Below are 20,136 nucleotides of genomic sequence, written 5' to 3'. Positions count from 1 at the left end.
CCTTCTTTGGATACTCCCAAGTTGTCGAGTACCCTCCATAGCCTGCTGTAACGGGGTGATCGAAAAGGCCCATGCCCTTCACTCTTGGCATGAGACACCTCAGTGGGAAGATCCCCAGAGGGGCCTTCAGGCTGGAGAGCCAGGCCCTGGTCCCAGCACCCGGCCTCTGTCCACACTCTTCTCTCCTCCAGATCACCACCACCCCCGAGCCTGGGGTGCTGCCCTGCCCTCCATCATGAGGACCCAGCCTCCACTACCACCACAGTGACCGCTGCAGTCTCCCACCGGGCCCATCCCCAGCACCCGCCTCACCTTCTTCCTCTGCTCCTTCTGCCTCTCACGGAACTCCTCCAGGCTCCGCAGCTCCTCGCGCAGGGCCAGGGCCAGCTGGATGTGGGAGCTGCCCACATTCTCCATTTCTGGGGGCAGAGTAAGGACACTGGTCCCTGGCATCAGACTTGATGGGCCCCAACCAGTGACACACTCGCCCCTGCCTGGACCAGCCCAGCCCCAACCCCACAGCTCGTCTCTGCCACCAGCCTCAGTTCCCAACCAGAATCCACTTGTCTCCATCGGTGGGGATCTGCTGTTCCCAGAAGGTCCTGTCCCCCTGCAGCCCAGGGTAGGGAACAGGCGGGACTTACGCTGCTTCAGAGAGTCAAAGGAGGCCCTCAGGGAGCTGCAAAACAGAAAGACCAGGGTCAGTAGAAAGACCAGGGACTCCAGGGGGACCTGGAGTCCTGGCTGGGCCCAAGGACTTTTATTTTGGTGGAAGGGCCCTGGGTCACTCATACACGCTGACCTAGACCCAAGGGACCTTCACTCAGCCCATGACCACTGACTCAGAACTGAAGCTGGGATTTCTGGAATGCAAAGCGCTCTCTTTGGAAATTACAAAGCAATCAATGCCCAATACCGCCCCCCCTCCCCCCACCAATGCTCTTGGCCCCTGCACATCTTCAGGCCCTCCCTCTCTCCCTGGAGCCCCTCCTCCAGATGAACTGAAGCGGGAGAGGGTTGGGGGTTCAGACTTGGCAGGGGGCCTGAGGACGTCTTGGAAGGAGATGAAGGGAGGCTATAGGGGAAGAGGGTGACAAGCAGGGCAGAGGTGCTGAAAGGGAGAGATGTGGGGGCCTTCAGGCAGGAAGAACAGTGTGTACAGTTGAGTACAGCGAGAAGCTGAGGGGCTCCCTGGTCCCTGGCTTGGTGGCTGAGTGGATGGTGGTGACACCTCTGAGAGGGCCCAGGAGAGAAGATGGGGAGTTACTCTGGGGAGCACTGAGCTGGGGGTGCTTGAGAAAACACAGTAGGAGGCATCAGTCTGAAGCAGACATGCGGGAGCTGCCCTCTCCAGGAGGACACCAAGGAGGAAGCAAAGGGAAGGAGCGGGCTAAGCATGGGAAGCGTGGAAGGAGATGCCCGAGGGTAGGGTTGCCAGGTGGCGTAAATAAACACACAGGACACCCAGTTAAGTTCAAATTTCAGATAGACAATAAGAGCTTTGAATATAAACATGCCCCATGTAAAATTTAGAACATACTTACATTTTTAAAATATTTGTTATCTGAAGCTTAATGGGACAGTCTATATTTTATCTGGCAGTCCTGCCAAGGAGGCTGTCACTCAGAGAGATGAACAGAGGTGAGGTCTGAGCTAAGATGTGGGAGCTCACTCAGGACCCACTCCTGTCTGCTGCTGATGGGTGAGGCGCACCTTGGTCAGAACAGGACTGATGGGAAAGTGCCTCTCCCAACCCACCTGCTCTCCCGCAGAGGCCTCTCTGAGGGGCGAGCTCCCCCTCCTGGCAGAGGAGGGAGGTGGCTCGGAATCCGAGGTGAGGAACCTGGCTAGAGCTTCCTGCCCTTGACTCCCATGTACATTAGAAGCAGACCCTGGAGCCAGATGCCTGGGTTCATTCCAAGCTGCGCCACACAGTCTCTGTATGATCTTAGACAAATGACCTAGCCTCTCTATGTCTCAATTTTCCCATCTGTAAAATGGGGATAATGATATCACAAGCAAAATGGTTGTGAGGATTAAACGAATTAATACGTATAAAGGTCTCTTAAGACCTGGTGCAAAGTAGATGCTTTGCAAGGGTTGCTGTCATTATGCCACCCTCCTCTGAGCCCACATCTGCACACCCTGACCAGTCCTGGGGGTCCCCCAGGCCCCTGAACCTGATCTGAGCTGTACCTCCCAAATGCCCCACCTAAGAGCTTACCACATGCACCCCCCGTCTTATCAGAAATGCCCACTGAATTCGCCTTCGGGTTGGAGGCCTCCCCCTGAAGCAGCTCCCATAGAGTGGGCTCCCCTCCTATCACCCCCTACATCCCTGTGGGCTGATGGGCGCCGAGTCTCCAAGTGCGCAGAGACGGTGTGCGGGGGCTGCAGACTGGCTCTGAAGCAAGGTTTGTCTGCTCTCAAGGGTAAAATTCTCTGCCCCTGACCATGGCCCCTTACCCAAGGAGGCAAAAATACGCTACCGCTCCTTGCTCACCAGGCCACCCGAGGAGCCAGAGCCAGTGAGGCTGATGGTGGCTCAGAGGGTAAAGAATCTGCCTGCAATTCAGGAGACCTGGGCTCGATCCCTGGGTCAGGAAGATACCCTGGAGAAGGGAATGGCAACTCACTCCAGTATTCTTGCCTGGAGAATTCCATGGACAGAAGAGCCTGACAGGTCCATGGGTTCACAAAGAGTCAGACATGGCTGAGCGACACGCACACGCGCGCACACACACACACACACACACACACACACACACGCCAAACCTTGCCAGGTGAGGCGTCCTGTCACTGGCTGCATCCCTGTGCAGAGCAGCGTGCCTGCCCCCTGGTGGCCATATGACCACATGACACCCAGCGATACAGCTCTGCCCACCCCCGCCTGCGTGCCTGTGAGCGCGCGTGCTATGTCGCTTCAGTCGTGTATGACTCTTTCCAACGCTATGGACTGTAGCCCGCCAGTCTCCTCTGTCCACGGGATTCTCCAAGCAAGAATCCTGGACTGGATTGCCATGCCCTCCTCCAGGGGGTCTTCCTGGATCAAATGACGACTCACTTCCTGGATCAAACCCGCGTTCTGTTTTGTCTCCTGCGTCAACAGGCAAGTTCTTTACCACTAGCAAGCACCACGTGTGCTGAAGACTCCACCGACTCCACCCGCCAGAACCTCCTCACCGTCCTTGCAAGGCAGGCTTCATAAGGGGCTCCCTCCTCCCACGGGGACTCAGGAAACTGACCAGCAGCAGCAGCAGCAGCAGCACCTGGCAGTCCTCAGAAGCACAGCTTCTCCCGCTCCACTGCTGTCCTCCGGGAGCCGAAGCTCAGAGGCAGGGCCCAGCGCACTGTTTCAACAAGCTTCCAGGTGCTGCTGATGTGCATTCCAATGCTGGCCTCATTACTTAACGCTGGCAACTCTGCCAGGCAGGGAGGGCACCATCATTAGCCCCATTTCACAGATGAGAAAAACAAAGGTCAGAGAGGTGAAGAAACTGACAGTGGCTACACAGCTGGCAAGTGGTGACGCTTTCTGCTTCTCACCAGAGGAAGGTGGGGTGGTGGCATGGTCACCCCACTTGCCTTGGTAGGGGGTGGAGAGGTCAGGACTCTGCCAGAACCGACACTTTGCCAGCGGTTACACTTCCTTCTCACACATGCATCTTCTGCCTCAATCGACCCATTTACAGTTAGAGCCGCTCTAGGCCCAGCACGGCCAACTCTATACACCCTGTCCCTCACCCACAACATGACTACATCCTGCCCAGACCCCTCCCAGAGGCCAGGGCCTGCAGCCTACTGGTCCTCACCTCCCTTTGGACCTCACATCCCACAGACACCTCAGAGTGTCCGAAACCGGGCTCTTCACCCTACAAACCTGCTCCTCCTCCAGAGCTCCCTTCTCAGCAAAGGCACCACCACCTACCAGGTTATGCACACCCCTCCCTCCATCACCTTCTTTTATGCACCTCCCCAGTCTACCCATCCACCTCTCACTGCCACCACCCTAGGCCCTGCCCTGTCACCTCCATCCCTCCTGCTTCACTTCTCGTCTCTTATTCTGGTTCTTTGCCCACAGTCATTTGGCCACTCACCAGTTCCTCTTATATACCATGTTCCCCCTGCACCAGGGCCTCTGCACATGCTGATCCCCTGTGTGCAGCATCTTTGCCTGGCTCTCCCTTCTGTCTCTTCTGAGCACTTGTTCCTATTGTCATCTTAGGTTGATACATTGTCTATCACTGCACTGAAATAAGAGCCTGCTGAACAGGAGTAATGCTTGGCTCTCCTCCTCATTGTCCCCAGGATCATAGCCCAATGCATTAAACTCAATACTCAATAAACCCCAAGGCCTTTCTCAACTCCAGACCACTCAGGGAAATCATCACCAAGATTTCCCAGAGACTTTCGAACTGTGGTGCTGAAGAAGACTCTTGAGAGTCCATTGGACTGCAAGGAAATCAACCCTGAATATTCATTGGAAGGACTGATGCCGAAGCTCCAACACTTTGGCCACCTGATGCAGAGAGGCAGCTCATTAGAAAAGGCCCTAAAGCTGGGAAAGATTGAGGGCAGGAGGAGAAGGGGACGACAGAGGATGAGATAGCTGGATGGCATCACTGATGCAGTGGACATGAGTTTGAACAAACTCCGCAAGATGGTGAAGGACAGGGAGGCCTGGCATGCTGCAGTCCACGGGCTCACAAAGAGCCGAACAGACTGAGTGGCTGAACAGCAACAACGGCTCTGCTGGGTCTCCACCACGTTCAAGGACGGAAGCCCCGAGCAGGCCTCTGCCTCTGTTGTCAGCCCCGTGTCCTCCTATGTAACTCATCCCATCACCCTTTTCAACCTGGCTCTCAGGACACTCAGCCCAGAATTCTGCTTCAGACAGTTTGCATTCCCAGCGAAAGTGTCTCCTGTACTACCGTGTGGCCCACACAATCTCACTGCCCCTGCTTTGCCATCCTCACTCCTGCCCCCTGCCAGCCACGAGGCTCCTGCCTCCCCGCTCCCAGGAGAGGGCTCCTCTCACTGCCCCACTCCCCTGCTGGAGGCTAGGCCCGAGTGAGCTGGCCTCCTTAGAGGAAGAGCAGCCCTGGTAAGAACAGGGCCCCCTCTCTCACTGCAGTATCTTCAGTGACACCTTCATTCTCTGAGTTCAGAGGAAGAGAGATGATGAAAAAAACAAACCTTTCTGACAGGAAAGCAGTGTCTTAGGCTTGACATCTGGGGGTGAAGCAGGGACATGAGTGTTTAAGGATTCAAGTGGGGGCTGTCCTTGCTCGCAGGTACTGTTGGATTGGCCAAAAAATTCAGTTGGGAATTTCATAACATGTAAAAATCCAAAAGAAATTTTGGGCCAACCCAACACAAAGGGACGCACAGGAAACTGACCCCAGCCCTGCCTCGATTCCCCTTTCTGAACCCCTACCCTGTGCAGCTTCTGCACTTGTGTGGCACTCAGTGCCCTACCCGGGGCAGGATGAGCAAGAGAGGGAGATGACAGCTTTCTGGGGGAGGCGGTATTTCAGGCAGAATTCACAGGGGAGATATGAGGGCATCAGCCAGAGCAAAGGCCCCAAGGTTGGAAGGAGAGTCAAGGGGAACTTTCTGCAGGGTTGGATGTGTGGTTCAGGCAATACTGATAAGCCGCCTGCACCTACCTAGTGCTTCCTTAAAATGCACTTAAAGAGCTTGTGGGGATTCCCTGAGCTGGGGACCAGCCCTCATTGCCACTGCCCAGCAGATGCTTGCTGAGTTCATGTGTGAATGAGATGAGCGCTAAAAGTCACCTAAAGGCCAGAATAACCTCGTCTCAGTGTATGTGGCTGAGTCTCAAGCCTTCTGGCCAGTCTGAGGTCAGGGGATGACGCCGAAATGCTCTGTCTTCAGGCAGCAGGGGTGGGGGAGTCTGGACGGCTCCCCGCTCTCAGCTCTCGCTGGGCTATTTCTGGGGTCACGGAAGCCCTTGGCTTTGGCCCTCCTCCTCCACCCCGTTCAGTCTATGCACCCTCAGCCCCTTCCACTCGTCCTCTCAGGGGCTGAGAATGAGCATCCCATGGGAGACAGGGGGCTTGGCCATGAGGAGGCACAGGGCTCCCCCCATCCCCGAGTGATGGATGGGCCCTGGAGGATGAGCTTCCAGCCCCCACGTGGAATAGCCAAGCCAGCTTTGCCAGGTGCCAACCTCAACACAAGCTCACAAGTCTCCATGGCAACAAGGAAGCAACCCATGTTGTCATGGTTGCCACTCACCCTACACACAGAGAGCCCCTCCAGGTTGGTATAGAACAGGGCGACGTGGTCTAAGCCAAAAAGCTGACAGGCAGGCAAGGCCAGAGTGTCTGGGAGAGCTTCCTGGAGGAGGTGGGGCATGAGAAGGCCCTGGAGGAAGGTTCTGATGCAAAAGACTGGGGACGAGAGTGAGGTCACCCCCAGTGGGCTAGACCCCAGATTCAGGACGGGGGGGCCTTTATTTTAAACCCTTTGAGTCCCCATACCCCCACCACAGCTTGGGGCATGGCACACACTTAGATGGATGATGGATGCTTGGCCCATAGTTAAAGAAAGCAATGACTTTGGTCTCACCAGCCTTATAGGACACACCTCACAGAGCAACACTGACTAAGCACCCACGGGGCACCATCAGCTGAGCTGGGAGCTGCAAGGGGGCCGGGCCTGAAGGGAAGCAGCAGGTGGGTGGGGAGAGTCCAACCCCTGCCTGCTGCTTCTCTGGCTCTAAATGTGCCCTGAGCTTTCCAGCCTGCAGCCTTTGCCCACGGTCCTCTCCCAGGAGGTGCCCTCTGCTCTGCCCTACTCCTCTGGCCACTCTAGCTCCCTGGGGAACTCGGGGTGGGGCTGCTTCTCACACGCACTGCTCCCAGCCTGCTCTGGAGCCTGGGCGGCGGGGCAATGAGGCCCCTGTGGGTTTTTTTTCCTGGCTCTCCTGCTGCTGGGGAGGCTGATCCCTGGGGCCTGGCCATGCCAGCCCACGCTCCAGCTCCTAAGTGGTAGGCAGCAAGGTGGATCCTGACTCTGAGCTCCCCGCCCTGGCCTGGGGCTCCACCCTGGTGCTCCCACCTCAGAGGGAGGCTCTCCCTCCAGGGACCCTACCCTCCAGCTCTCTGGGCCAGAGAAGGGCTGGGCCTCAGAGGAAATGGTCTAGCCAGGCCAGGCAGTCTCCTCAGCGCTAAACTAAGCCAGGTGACCCCAATCTGTCTGACTCATGGAGGGGCCCATGAGATCGTAATGACCCTCGATGCTTCTCAAGTATCACTGTGGCTTAGGGCTCTCTGCTTGACATTGTGGCTGCCCAGAGGAACTCAGGAGTGTGACTTTTCACAGCTGAGGACCCAGGACTCAGCGGTGGGGAGTGACCACTCCAGGGTCACACAGCATATAGGGTGGGGCAGACCTTGTCCCGCCTGGCCTCCTACAACCACACAAGGAGTCGGGGCCGCCCAGAGCCTCGCCCTGGCCGCTTCATGGTTCTAAAGATAGGGCCAGATACGGTGCTCCTCTCCACCCTTCCCGCTGCCCACCCGGCTCCATTTCCACTTTATTCTCTCCACTGGTGGCTTCTCCTTCCCTGTTTTAAGTCCCCTGTGACTCACAGCCCCCTGAGTGTGCCTCACACTTTCTGCTTCCAGCCTGACCTCCCACTGTGGCCCTGCCTGGAGCACCCCCTCCATATCCCCCAGGAGGGCTTGTCTTTTGCTGGGAAAGTTCTCCTTTTCCAGCAGCCCTGGGAGGTCAGGAGGCAGGTGGGGACTCCTGGATCATGCTCCCTTGATTCCACCCCTGCCTGGGAATACCAAGAAGGTCCCCGTTCATTTTCCTTACTGCGTCCTGGTAAGGAATGCCCTCCTCTGTACCCAGCCTCAGTCCTGCCATTTAATAGCCCACTGGAGTGGACAGATGAGAACCAAACTCAGAGAGGTTAAGTGACCTGCCCCCAGTCACACAGCTTATAAAGACCAAGCGGGACTAGAGCTCCTACATTCTTACTGCTGGAGCTGCGTTCATGCTTTCTGGTCCCAGGCAGGACCCTGGGCATTGAGCATCCATGTCTCCTGGCTCATACCATTCTTCAGCCTTCCTCTAGCCCTCCCCGAGTCTTCTCTGGCTCCAGGTTCCCGGTTGGAAGCAGGGTCGCCTGTGTCTTTAGGAGACCTGGAGAGTGTTGTTTATTCATCTCAAATGAGGGGACCGGGTTCCAGGCTTTGCAGCTGACAGGCTCTGGGGCCACTTTCCTTGAGCAGAGCCAGACCCCCGAGGGGAATGGGGGCAGGGGTGCGGGCAGGGGTTGCTATGGCAACCGCAAGCTGGGTCGGGTCTCTGGGCTCCTGGGGAGGAGGAGGAGGACTCAGTCACCTTTCCAGGACTTGGAGTCCTATCTGCCCCTCGGCCTGACTCAGACCTCACCCAGCAGGGAGAGTCCACCCTTCCTCACCACTGCTAGAACGTTCTCCTTAGCTGCCCTCAAATTGAAACTCTCTCTGCACCTGCGTCCCTCTCACAGTCTGCACGCAGAGGTGCTGGCCTGGGGGCTTCCCAGCAGCAGCTGCCCTCCCAGCCAGGCCTGGGCAGTCCCGGATGCACCTCACCCTCTGAGGAAGGCTGCACTGTCAGCCCCTCACTGAGGAGGAAACGGAAACCCCGAGTGTCAGTGACCAACGCCCCCTTCAAGGTCACACGGCCAACGGGTAAGGAGCTGGCACCCCACCTCTGGGCCACATGTCCCTCCTGGAAGCTCGAGCTGAGCCAATGCTGCAGGGGCGCGGCAGCCAGTGGGGTCCTGTCACCCCTCGCCAGGGCTCTCAAGACTGGATGGAGACCCCCAGGGAGTGTGGGCTGTGCCCCTTGCCCAGGGAGTCTCCTGGGAGCTCAGACTGCAGGCTTTTCACCTCCACAAAGAACCTGACCTTGCCCAGAGTGCCCAGCACCCAAGAAAGCTGCCCACCAGCTACCCTGCCCCAGGAGCCACTCAGACTCTCGCGGGCCCTCCCCACTCAGCCCACCCCGGGGAAGCCCTGAACCCTGTCGAAAGGCCCAGAAAGTGCCTGGGGAGGCAGGCAGGGCCCCTTACTTGATCTCTGTCTGGCCGCCTGCCTTGCGGGCGATCTGCACCAGTTCCTTTCCGTACCGCTCCTCCGCCTGGGCCCTGCAACGACAACCCCCGGGCACTGGTCTTGTCCACAGCTGCTGCCCAAAGCTCACCCTCAGATGGGCTCAGCCAGGTGGCAGGGTCTGCCCATGTAGGCTCTGGCCCTGCAGATGCCTCCTTGAGACGGTTAGGCCTCCGGCCCTTCTAAATAAACGTGGCTGAGTTCAAGCACATCTGATGGGACATTAGATATATTTGCCCACTTGGGGGAAGGCCCAGGCCGGGAAAAACAGGGGAATCGCACTCCTGACTGCTTAGAGCAGGGGTGGCCTGCCAGCGGCCAGGCTGGCCTGGGGGCTCAGCCACCTCCCTCCCCTCTCAGCGCTCACCTCTGTCTCAGCAGCTCCTCCACGTCCTTGCACATCTTCCTGCCGTCCAGCAGCCGCTGCAGCAACACCTCGTAGCCCGTGTGGGCGGTGAAGTCCCTGCACTGGGACACAGGACAGAGGGGCACGTGAGGGCCACCGGTGGGGAACCCTGTGTGCAGTCTGGCGAGGACCCCGCTGACCACCGCCAGGACCTGGCTTCACCATCAGCCTCCATCTCCCCTATCTAAGGATGAGCTCTTGGGGTCCAGCACATGGCTTCACACAGGCACACATAGGGTCCCCGCCGTCTGTGGAGGCATCAGGTAGAGATGAGCCCTGCGGGGATCAGAGCTCACAGTCAGGACGCTCTAACCTAAGATGGCCTGGGGAAGGGCCCCCACCACAAGGCCCCGTGATGACAGCCTTAGGGGGTGCCTGGCACTGTTCACCCCCGTCGCCTTCTCATGAACCCTCTTATCTCAGGTGCCCAAGTGGGAAAACTGAGGCACAGATGGGTGAGGTGTACCCCGGGTGATGCAGCCTGAAGGAGGCAGGCCTGGCATTGAACCCAGGCTGTCTGGCTCGGGCCCACACCCTTCAGTCCTACCTTCTACAGCCTCTGCAAAGAATAGCAATTGCTGTTCCCTGACAATCCTCTGTGTGCTGGACGCCATGTCGGGCTCACCCTGTGGGCTCAGGGGGATCCTCCTGCACCCACTGGGTGGGGTGAACGTCAAGGGTCAGGATCCGGCTCTCACAGTGCTGAGAGCAGGGCTCCTGTGTCTCTCAGCCTGGCTCCCATCCATTTTTCCCCGCATCCATTCTTGAGGAAGGACCCCAACCCCCAGGGTGCTCAGCCAGGCAACTGGGGCCAGCCCGGAGAGGCAGCACCTACCTGTTTTCTTTTCCATTTCCACAGACCATCCCCCATCATGAGCCGCAGAGAGGGGGGAAGGGAGCCCCCACTTCCCTGATGCACACTCCACAGCCCAGAGCTCAGTGAATCAGCAGGCCTTTCCCAAGGCCGCACACACTTGAGTAAAGAGCTGGCCGTTGCTGCCCCATGCCTCCCCTCAAATGCTGTGTTGTGGGTATGTGGGGAGAGGAGGGGAGAAGTCTAAATCAAGGAGAGCTTCCTGCAGGAAGTGGTATTTGAGCCCGGCTCTGGGCTTCCCAGGTGGCACTAGTGGTAAAGAACCCGCCTACCAGTGCAGGAGACATAAGAGACATGGGTTCAGTCCCTGGGTTGGGAAGATCCCCTGGAGGAAGAAATGGCAACCGACTCCAGTATTCTTGCCTGGAGGATCCCAGGGACAGAAGAGCCTGGCAGGCTAGAGTCTATGGGGTTGCAAAGACATGACTGAAGCAACTTAGCACGCACTGGGAAGAGAAGGTGTTGTTTTTCAAGGTCTAAGGAAAATCAGTGGAGAAGGCAATGGCACCCCACTCCAGTTCTCTTGCCTGGAAAATCCCATGGGCAGAGGAGCCTGGTAGGCTAGGGTCCATGGGGTCGCTAAGAGTCGGACACGATTGAGAGACTTCACTTTCACTTTTCACTTTCATGCATTGGAGAAGGAAATGGCAACCCACTCCAGTGTTCTTGCCTGGAGAATCCCAGGGACGGGGGAGCCTGGTGGGCTGCCGTCTATGGGGTCGCACAGAGTTGGACACGACTGAAGTGACTTAGCAGCAGCAGCAGCAAGGAAAATCAGACACAGTAGAGAAAGGCAGAGAGACCACAAAGTGTACCAGCTGGCCCCATGCCGGGCCCAGCCCACCTTCAGTCAACTCAGAATGGTAAAATCTGCTGGCCCACAAGATGGTTAGGATCCCAAGTGCATGCCTTCTCCATAAGCAGCCCTAGAAGTTCCCGAGACCAGGCTCAGCTGCCCACAGGCTGACGAGCGATGGGCCTGGGTCTTGGCTGGCTGCTCAGGGCCCCAGGCAGAGTGGCCATCCCCGAACCCCCACAGGCCTCTCTGCCAGCGTCTAGGCTGGTGTGGCTGCCCCAGGCTCCATTTCTGTAGCTTTCGTGGGCCACTTGCTACTAACCAGGCAGCAGACCACAGCTTCCTGCCCCAGCCTCCCCACCCCTGCCCCTCCGGACCCCCAGGACAAAAGCCAGTGGCAGCCAGGGAGGAAGATGGGTCCTTTCTGCTCCTTCCCTGCCCCTGCCCTCTCCCTCTGAGGGGTCACTCTGAGCTGGACACTACAGACCACCAGAACTAGGAAGCGTCTTGTCCAGTCCTTAGGAAAACTGAGGCCTAGAGAAGGGGAAGATGCGCCTGAGACCCCATAGGCAGAGCGGGACGAGGACTTGGACTTGCAGGCCCTGTTGTTACCCCGCCATGCCTCTCGGGGAGGGGAGGGCTGACCGACCCCAGCCCCACAGCAGACTCTCTGCTCTTTCCTCCCAGCCCTCATTCCCCAGAGGAACCCCACTGTCATACAGAGACCCCCCGAGTGGAAAGAGAAGCAAAACCAAACCTACATTGGCCATTCTAGAGGAGGTGGCAGGCAGAGGGAACTTGCAGGCGGGGTCCTTGGAGCTCAAGTCACCGAAGTTCTGCAGGCTCTAGAATCCGGCCCAGCCCTGACTCAGAGCAGGTGGGGCTTCGGCCGGGTGAGCCACCGTCACCAGTGAGTAGGTTGCTCCAAGGAAGTGCCGGACTCCCTGGGGGCTCTTCCTGGCTGGCCTGCACCCCCTCCACCACCCCACCTCACCTGCCCCCGGGGCTTCGACCCAGGGCTCAGAGCGGGGCAGAGTGGGGCTCAGGAAGCTGCTGAGGAAATGAACTGCTGCTGCTGCTGCTGCTGCTAAGTCACTTCAGTCGTGTCCGACTGTGCGACCCCATAGACGGCAGCCCACCAGGCTCCCCTATCCCCGGGATTCTCCAGGCAAGAACACTGGAGTGGGTTGCCATTTCCTTCTCCGATACATAAAAGTGAAAAGTGAAAGTGAAGCTGCTCAGTCATGCCACTCTTAGCGACCCCATGGACCGTAGCCTACCAGTCTCCTCCGTCCATAGGATTTTCCAGGCAAGAGTACTGGAGTGGGGTGCCACTGCCTTCTCCGGAGGAAACGAACTAGCTAATCATTCAATCAGTTAATCGATCAGTCCTGCAGGCTCACCACCCTCCAGGGGCCCACCCTGCCCTTTCCTCCTAGTACCTAACTAGCCACAGCCTGTATGTATCCTGGGTTCCCTTCCAACCCCTTGTTTACAGGCTCAGATGGACATTTCCACAGCATGGAAGCTACGAGAAGGCAGGGCCTCCCGCCTCCTTGTGTCCCCCTGCAGCCTCTGTCACCTGAGACCTGCCTCTGGCCTTGCCCTCGGTGAAATAGCCGTTTATTGAGTCCACCAGCCACACACAATACCAAGAATAGCACAGCTGTCTGCTTATTGAAAAACACCACACACCCAGGGAGTTAAGGACGGCGATGAGGAGGAGAAGAGGGTAAGTGATTGCCTAAGTTCCCTCAGCTGGTGAAGATCAGAATCTAGGGTATGAATGCAGGTCAGCTTGTCCCCAGGCTTCCCACGAGACACTAGTGGTAAAGAAGCCACCTGCCAGTGAAGGAGACATGAGAGACGCAGGTTCAATCGCTGGGTCAGGAAGATTCCCTGGAGGAGGGCGTGGCTACCCCCGCCAGTGTTCTTGCCTGGAGAATCCCACGGACAAAGGAGCCTGGCGGGCTGACAGTCCATGGGGTCTCAAAGAGCTGGACACGACTGAAGTGCCTGAGCACACGTGCAGTTTGTCCCCAAACCTACATCAGACATTCAGTCCGGTTCAGACATTAATAGTCCAGCAACTCTGTTACACTTTAAAACATGAAAAAACTCCACTTTTGAAGATGATTACTCAGACTTCCTCTGCCTCAAACCAAAGCCGTGTTTCTGGCTGTCATCCAGTTACCATGGATTCTTAGAGGCCAGCTCCGTGCCCAGGCTGGGTCAGAGGAACGCTGCCCTGGAGGAGGGCGGGCTAGCTCTGCAGATGTGAGCGGAGAGCCAGCAAACAGCCAGAGGCCCCACCCTCGCCATGTGGCACCTAGGGTGATCCACCCCAGGGTGGGGTGCCAGGTGGCAGGCAGATGCAGCCCCCTCCTGGGGAGGCCTCCCCCAAGCCGGATGCGGGACCCCAGGCCTTGCCATCCCCCCTGTGGCCATTCTTGGCCTCCCTTGCCTCACACTAGTCAGATCAGGGCTACAGGAGAAGGTGCTCCAGGCTGCTGCGGCTGGAAGAAGATCAGGGCTACAGGAGGAGGTGCTCCAGACTGCTCCGGCCGGAAGAAGCGCACTCCTGCCTCTACCTGAAGGAGGCTCTGGTCTCTGCTCAGGGATGGCCCACCTGCTCGCTTGGCTGGATGGCCCTGGATGTGAGCCACACTCCAGGCTGGCAAGCCGGCCCCAGCCCTGCCATGCCCCCACTGCGCAAGTACAGAAGGAGCCTTTGTACCCGCTGCCACTTCCTCCTTGTCACACCCATGCCATTCTTGGTGGCTGCATTGGCTGGGCCACAGAGACAAGTGCCCCAAGCAAGCCACTTCCCTTCTCAGGCCCAGGTTTCCTCATCGAGAAAGTGCCTGGGGAGGACAGCCTCTCCTGGCCCCAGACAGCCCACCCCATGTGGGCACAGCCCCCTGGGGGCAGGCTGGCTGCCAAGTTTAGGGAGGGGGCCCAGGCCTGGCCCAAGATACTGGACAGAGTTTAGCTGACCATTTATGGGTTCACACCCCACCCTGTGGTCCTGGGCACTCTTAGCTTCTACTTCCCTCCCTGTAACAAGAGGCCTAATGGTTCCCTCCATCTACAGTTGATCTAAGAACCAGTGAAACAATGTACACAGATGAGACGAGGAAACACAAGGTCAGAGGTTGCCCTGAGCTGGCAACGGGGCTGAGGATTATTACCCCATTTTACAGATGACAGAAATGGAACCCAGAGAGGTGAGCTACCTGCTCAGAAGTTGGTGGGAAACAGCCAGGTTTTGAGCTCTCCCAGGCCAGATCTTAGCTCATCCCTTCAACCTCTCTGCAAAGCCCTGAACTCAGTATCTGTTCAGCAACAGTAGCTCCCCATGCCTTGCCCTGGCCCCACCCGGCTCTCACCAGCCCCTTCTGGCTGGCTCTCACCAGACAGAACCCAGCTGCTCAAGGCTGGAAAACACCGAGTTATCATCCTACTGAGTTATACACCCTCCCCCACCAGAGGGTCCATTTAAAAGGCTGCAGAAGCTTTTTCAAATGTTCCCTTACGTGAAATTTCAGAATATAAAGTATCTCAGAGGACAGCTAAGCCTCTCACCTTAGAGGGAGAGGCCTGGGATTTGGTCACAAGTCTGATCTGTCAGGAAGAAGCTGGGTAGTCTTGGTGAAGCCCTTGTCCTTTCTGGGGCCGCCTGACTGTGTTATGGGTTTGGGGAGAGGAGGTGACCTTCAACTGTCCTTTCAGCCTGGAGTCTGCTGTGTGTCTGTTGGCTTTTGGAAACCATGGCAACCATAACTGCATCTTACCTGGAGATGTCTGAAGTCAGGGGTGGGCTGGAGCTGCCCCAGGGGAGTCCAAGGGCGTGTGAGGCCTGGAAGGGAGCAGCTGGGGGCTGACACCCATATGTCTCCTGGGAACCAAGTGGAGGCTGGGAAGGTGGCTGGGAAGAGCTGCCTGTAAGTCTCGGCTGGTGAGAAATGCCTGGCAGCAAAGGAGGAGCCCCCGGAAAAAGCTGCATGGAGCAGATGATGAGGTGCAGCTGGGAGGGATCAGACGCGGACAGCTGCAGGGAAGAGAGTGGGATAGCCAGGGGTCAAGGTCCCCAAAGGACCTGCAGAAGTAGCCAGGAGAGGAAGAGCTGACCTGTGGGCATCGGTCCCCTGCTGCACCAGCTGCAACTGCACCAGGGGAGTAAGACCCTTCCTCCCTTTAGGCCTTCCGACCCCTCACCCACGCCGTCTGTAGAGACGCCGGAAGCAGTAAGTAGTGGGCGTGAAGAGACCTACCCCGTGCCCTGTGCGCGTCATAGGCTTCCAATCACTGGCAAAGTGGAGGGAGACTGGGGAGCTTTCAAGTGAGCAGCAAAGTGAGATCTTGATACGAGGTTGAACTGGAGGGAGTTAGACCTGAAAAGGACTGGACACGCTCTAACACACGCCCAGGGGTAAGGAAGGGAGAGCTACCTCTACCGCTTTGGAAGGCGGAAGGAGAAAATTCAAGTTTCTCGCTTGCGCCTTGCCAAGTTCAGAGACCGTCAGAAACCTTTCTAATAACTGACTTGCTCTTGGGTTGCTAGGCTCTTTATATATTTAATCTCTTTTAAAAATCACCTTTTACTGGTAGAAGAAGAGACAGAGGAGACTGGACTCAGTCCTTTTATCTCAGGAAGCCCCGGAAGCCAAGGACAGCGATTTTGAATACGGTTATAGGCTGCTCGGGCGACTTCGCCCTCTAATTTCACCGCAGTTTAACAGAAGGGACTTCTGTGGCCAAGGCGCCTACTGTGGCTAGTTTACTAGCCACCCGTCCACTCTTGCTTGTCTGCTGTGGGCTGAGAAGCAAAACCAACGGGACTGTCAGAACACCTGAGGAAGTGAGTACTGAACTCTGGAGAAGGCAGAACGAGGGGCGGTTTGCCTCCTGGGTCCCAGTGCCCACGTCTGTACAGCAATGCTCCGCAAATACACTGGATAAAGGCTGCGGACATAGGGAGGCCCTCAAGTGGACGTGCCTTTATGACAGCTGGCTCCTGAGCCGCCCCAGGTAGAAGACCAGACCATTTGTTTGCAATTCAATGACTAGTTACCCAGCACCTTAAATAAGCCAGACAGACCCTTCCCCACTACTTTGTACAACATGTTACTATCCCCATTGTACAGATAAAGAAACTGAGTCTCAGAGAAGATAAGTCAATGAATAGCAGCCAGGATCTTTCCACTGCCCCACGGCTAGTACCCCACAGTAGATCTCGTCTCCACCATTATTTATTACTAAACTGAAAGAAGGCAAAGAACAGATACTCAGGTATGGCTTGGATGAATGGGTGGATGGATGGATGAATGGGTGGATAGATGGATGAACCAGAGACTTCAGTGAGCAAGCTGGATGTTTACCCAGAGAATCCCAGGAGGAGGGTTGAGTACAGAGAAGGCCAGGCCTCAGCCCTTGAGGAGCCAATAAGGAATGTGATCATTTATAGGCCTTTGTGGGGCCTTCAGTGAAAGAGGGAGCATCTGTGTTTGGTGTCCCCAGAGGCTCAGCCAGGACTCACAGGGGAGTAGACAGGGAGGCCAACTCCAGATCGGTACAAAGGACTTTCCAAGAGTCCGTGTGGCCCCGAATATGGAACACAGGTAAGTTGCTTTGCTGAGTTGAATGTGCCCCGTAGCTAGGATCTGGTAAGCAGGTTAGGGATTCTGCACAGAGGATTCAAGCCTCAGATGATGTGTCCAACTGGGTGTTCTGAGTCTAGGTGTCCCCTGACCTAAAGATTGGAGGGGTCCATCCATAAGCAGGCGGTGTGGGGTGATTTATGGCTTTTCCAAGATGGCTCAGGATAGGCGTCAAAGGGAGAGAGCCGAGAAAGCAGATAGACTCTTAAGGAACAAAAGCACATTGAACGTGGTTAAATGAGCTAATCTGGGGCTTGGGATTAGAAATGAGTTTCCAGAGGGCTCTAGATCCCCACTGAGCCCTGGGCTGAGGCCTCTTCACCCAAGCAGCTGCATTGCATGGTCCCTGAGATGTCCAGGCCCTTGACCTGGGACCCAGCTGGGCCACAAGCTTTGGGGAACCTGGAGACCTGGGGTTGATTGTTTCCTGCAGCCTTGGGTGAGGGGGAGAAGGGCGCTGTTAGAGCCCTGTGAATATTCAGGGGCTCTTAGGAATCCCACATTGCAGAGTTTGGAGGCCAGGGAATAGCACAGGTACCAGAAAGGGACCTACTGTGCCAACCTGGGGCCTCATCTCAGTAATACAGACCCCGTGAGGATTTGAGGATGAGATGTTATATAACTTGTCCCAACTTTAACACCAAGTGTGTAGGCGTGCTGGCTTCCGACTTTGTGACTTTGTTCTTTCAAGTAGGCCTCCTCCAACATCAGGAAGGAAAAGCCTCCTCTACTGCGCTCCCCTCCCCCATCCTGTGAAGCACTGCTCACTTCCCCTCCATTCTTAAAGGCCCAGCTCAATCCCCCACGTCTTCCTCCTGCGTTAAGAAACCAAAATGGGCAGAAGTTAGCATAAGGGACAGGGCAGAGAGGGAACACAAGTCTGGGCAGAGGCCTGGAGGTGGCATTGAGCCCCTCAGGTTCAGGAGACTGGAAGCCTGATGCTCAGAGCTGTGAGCGCCATGGGCCTGAAGGGCCAGGGCCAGTGTCTGAAGAGGTGGCCTGAGAGCAGCTCCAGGAGAGTCAGGCAGAGCCAGCGGTGGGACCCTCCCAGGAGGTAACGGGAACCAGGGCCAGGTTCCCAGGTCAGGAGAAGGGAGCAGGGTAGGTGGTGTGTGGACCGGTAGAAGCCCGTGCCCTCTGTGCCTCTAATTCTCAGAGAAGCCTGCAGTGTCAGGACGGTACCCTGATGGCCCCATGTCACAGGTGAGACTGAGGCTCAGCAGCCACCTACAATGCAGGAGCCGTGGGTTCAATCCCTGGGTTGGGAAGATCCCCTGGAGGAGGGCATGGCAACCCACTCCTGCATTCTTGCCTGGAGAATCCCCATGGGCAGAGGAGCCTGGCGGGCTAAGATCTATGGGGTCGCAGAGAGTCAGACACGACTGAAGCGACAGACACACATACGCACGGAAGGTGAGTGGCTGGCCCCGGTCACACGGCTCCTCTGTAGGTGGGCAGGAGGCAGATGTCAGGCCAGGGCTGAGGGCAGGTGGGGAAGGTGGATGGAGGTTACTGAGCCACCCCAGACACTAAGCCCCAGAGGAGACTCTGACCCATAAACAAGGACAGGCGGTGACCACACCCTTTGTAGAGCCAGCCCCACGGCTCCTTGCTGCACGGGTTCCAGCTTGTGAGTGACCAGCCAGGAACTGGGGGCTAGCACCGATAGCCAAGGCTCTGTTTCTACTTGTCCCTTTCCCCAAGCATCACCCCTTGCACACCACCTATACCTGCCAGGGGATGGCCCATGGGTACACCCCCTTATCAAGAAGAAGTTCAGGCAGGGTGTGTGGAAAGAGTCCAGGCACCGGATTCTGGTCCTGGCCAAGCCCATGCATACAGACAGTGTGAACTTGGGCAAGTTACGTAACCTCCCGTGCACAGAGCCCCTCCTCTATAAAAGGGCTGTGAAACACTGCCCTCCCCCTAGGGGCCCTGAGGACTAAATGGAATAATATGCGTAGGAGCCCAACAGAGGTCATCCTGAGACTTAATGAGCTCCTGGAAAAGGGTGGCCGTGGTGATCGGTACATGTTAAGTGAAAGTAAACCAAGAAAGGAAATAAAAAAGGAGAGGTGGGTTTGGATCCTAGCTGTGACGCTTATCTCGATTGGTTGCTTCCAGTCTCAGCCTCAGGGTTTTCATCCGTAAAGCGGAATGAACACTTGGACTCGGACGCTCCTGGGGCCAAGGCGGGGTGTCTTGCTTGGCGGTATAAACGGCTGCAGGGTGAGAACTGGCAGATTTTTCTGGGCTCGAGACTTACTCAAGACAGAGATGGGCCCACTCCTCACACCTCTCCCCAAAGGCAGGAAAAGACCCCCGGCAGCCACTGCAGAAGGCCCCTCAGCCTCCTCTGCTGCCCTTGGCAGGTTCCGGACCTCAGAGCTGACCCTTGGGCTCTGGTTACCCAGGGGCTTTCTGGGTCTCCTGTACCTGCTAGGGGTCTGCATGTGGGGCTCTTGCCTTTATTAGGCCATTAACATTCATTTGAGCACATCTCTGGCTTTTAACCACAGTGACAGGTTTAATACAGACAAGGAGCTAGAAACTGAGAGCGTGGAGGGCTCAACCACAAGCGCAATGGAGTCCAAGCAGGGCGCTCGGTGCTAAAGGCAGTGCGAGAGACAAGGATGGCGCCCTCCACCATCTTTGGGTTCTGCGCTAGAAACTGGGAATTGCTTTACCCTGGCCCACACAGCCAGCGTGTATCAGGCACAGAGCAGCACCGAGGGAAAGCACATCTTTAAGTGGAGCAAGATGCCACCTCTGGGGTCCTGGGGCTCTGGGGCAAGCCTGTTCTCTCAGGGACCATCACTGCTTAACTCTCCCTCTCAGCATTCACTTGCACCCACACGTTATTGATGTCTGTTTAGTTGTTCAGTCATGTTTGACTCTTTGCGACCCCATGGACTAGAGCCCACCAGGCTTCTCTGTCCATGAGATTCTCCAGGCAAGAATACCAGAGCGGGTTGCCATTTCCTCCTCCAAGGGGTCTTCCTGACCGAGGGATCGAACTTCTGCCTCCTGTGTCTCCTGCACTGCACCAAACGTGTTGGTGGGACTCAAACCAAAACCGCTGGATCCTGGAGTGCAAACTCCTCCCCTCACTGAACCTGCAGCCCTTCTAAGCTTAGGGGTGATCTGCATACTAAAATAAAATTCCAGCAACCTCACGGCAGCTCCTGCCCTGCCCTGAGGCCTAGTTTTAGCTGCTGGTCTTCCCCTGACTGTGGAATCAGCCACACTGTTCCTTTGGTTCCAGC

At 56.9% G+C, this 20,136-nt stretch overlaps 1 protein-coding gene across 7 annotated transcripts in view; it reads right to left on the bottom strand.

Moving 5' to 3' along the window:
* PSTPIP1 (proline-serine-threonine phosphatase interacting protein 1) overlaps nucleotides 1–20,136 on the bottom strand; it is a 44,557-nt gene that overhangs the window by 10,326 nt on the left and 14,095 nt on the right. For 3 of the 7 annotated variants that reach the window (XM_027957160.2, XM_042235195.1, XM_060401724.1), the window contains exons 2-5: nucleotides 9,502–9,602; nucleotides 9,095–9,169; nucleotides 645–679; nucleotides 313–419 (exon numbers count right to left, since the gene is read on the bottom strand). In XM_027957160.2, coding sequence (XP_027812961.1) covers nucleotides 313–419; nucleotides 645–679; nucleotides 9,095–9,169; nucleotides 9,502–9,602 — 318 coding nt within the window. Of the gene's footprint in view, nucleotides 1–312; nucleotides 420–644; nucleotides 680–9,094; nucleotides 9,170–9,501; nucleotides 9,603–9,692; nucleotides 12,049–20,136 lie in introns of those variants that run through there. The other 4 variants (XM_060401723.1, XM_027957161.3, XM_042235196.1 and 1 more) reach the window with 4 other exon arrangements.

The sequence above is a fragment of the Ovis aries genome, chromosome 18 (assembly GCF_016772045.2).
Source record: "Ovis aries strain OAR_USU_Benz2616 breed Rambouillet chromosome 18, ARS-UI_Ramb_v3.0, whole genome shotgun sequence".
NCBI classification, from domain to species: domain Eukaryota; kingdom Metazoa; phylum Chordata; class Mammalia; order Artiodactyla; family Bovidae; genus Ovis; species Ovis aries.
The sequence above is the reverse complement of the archived record's forward strand: the minus strand, read 5'-3'. Positions and strand labels throughout refer to the sequence as shown.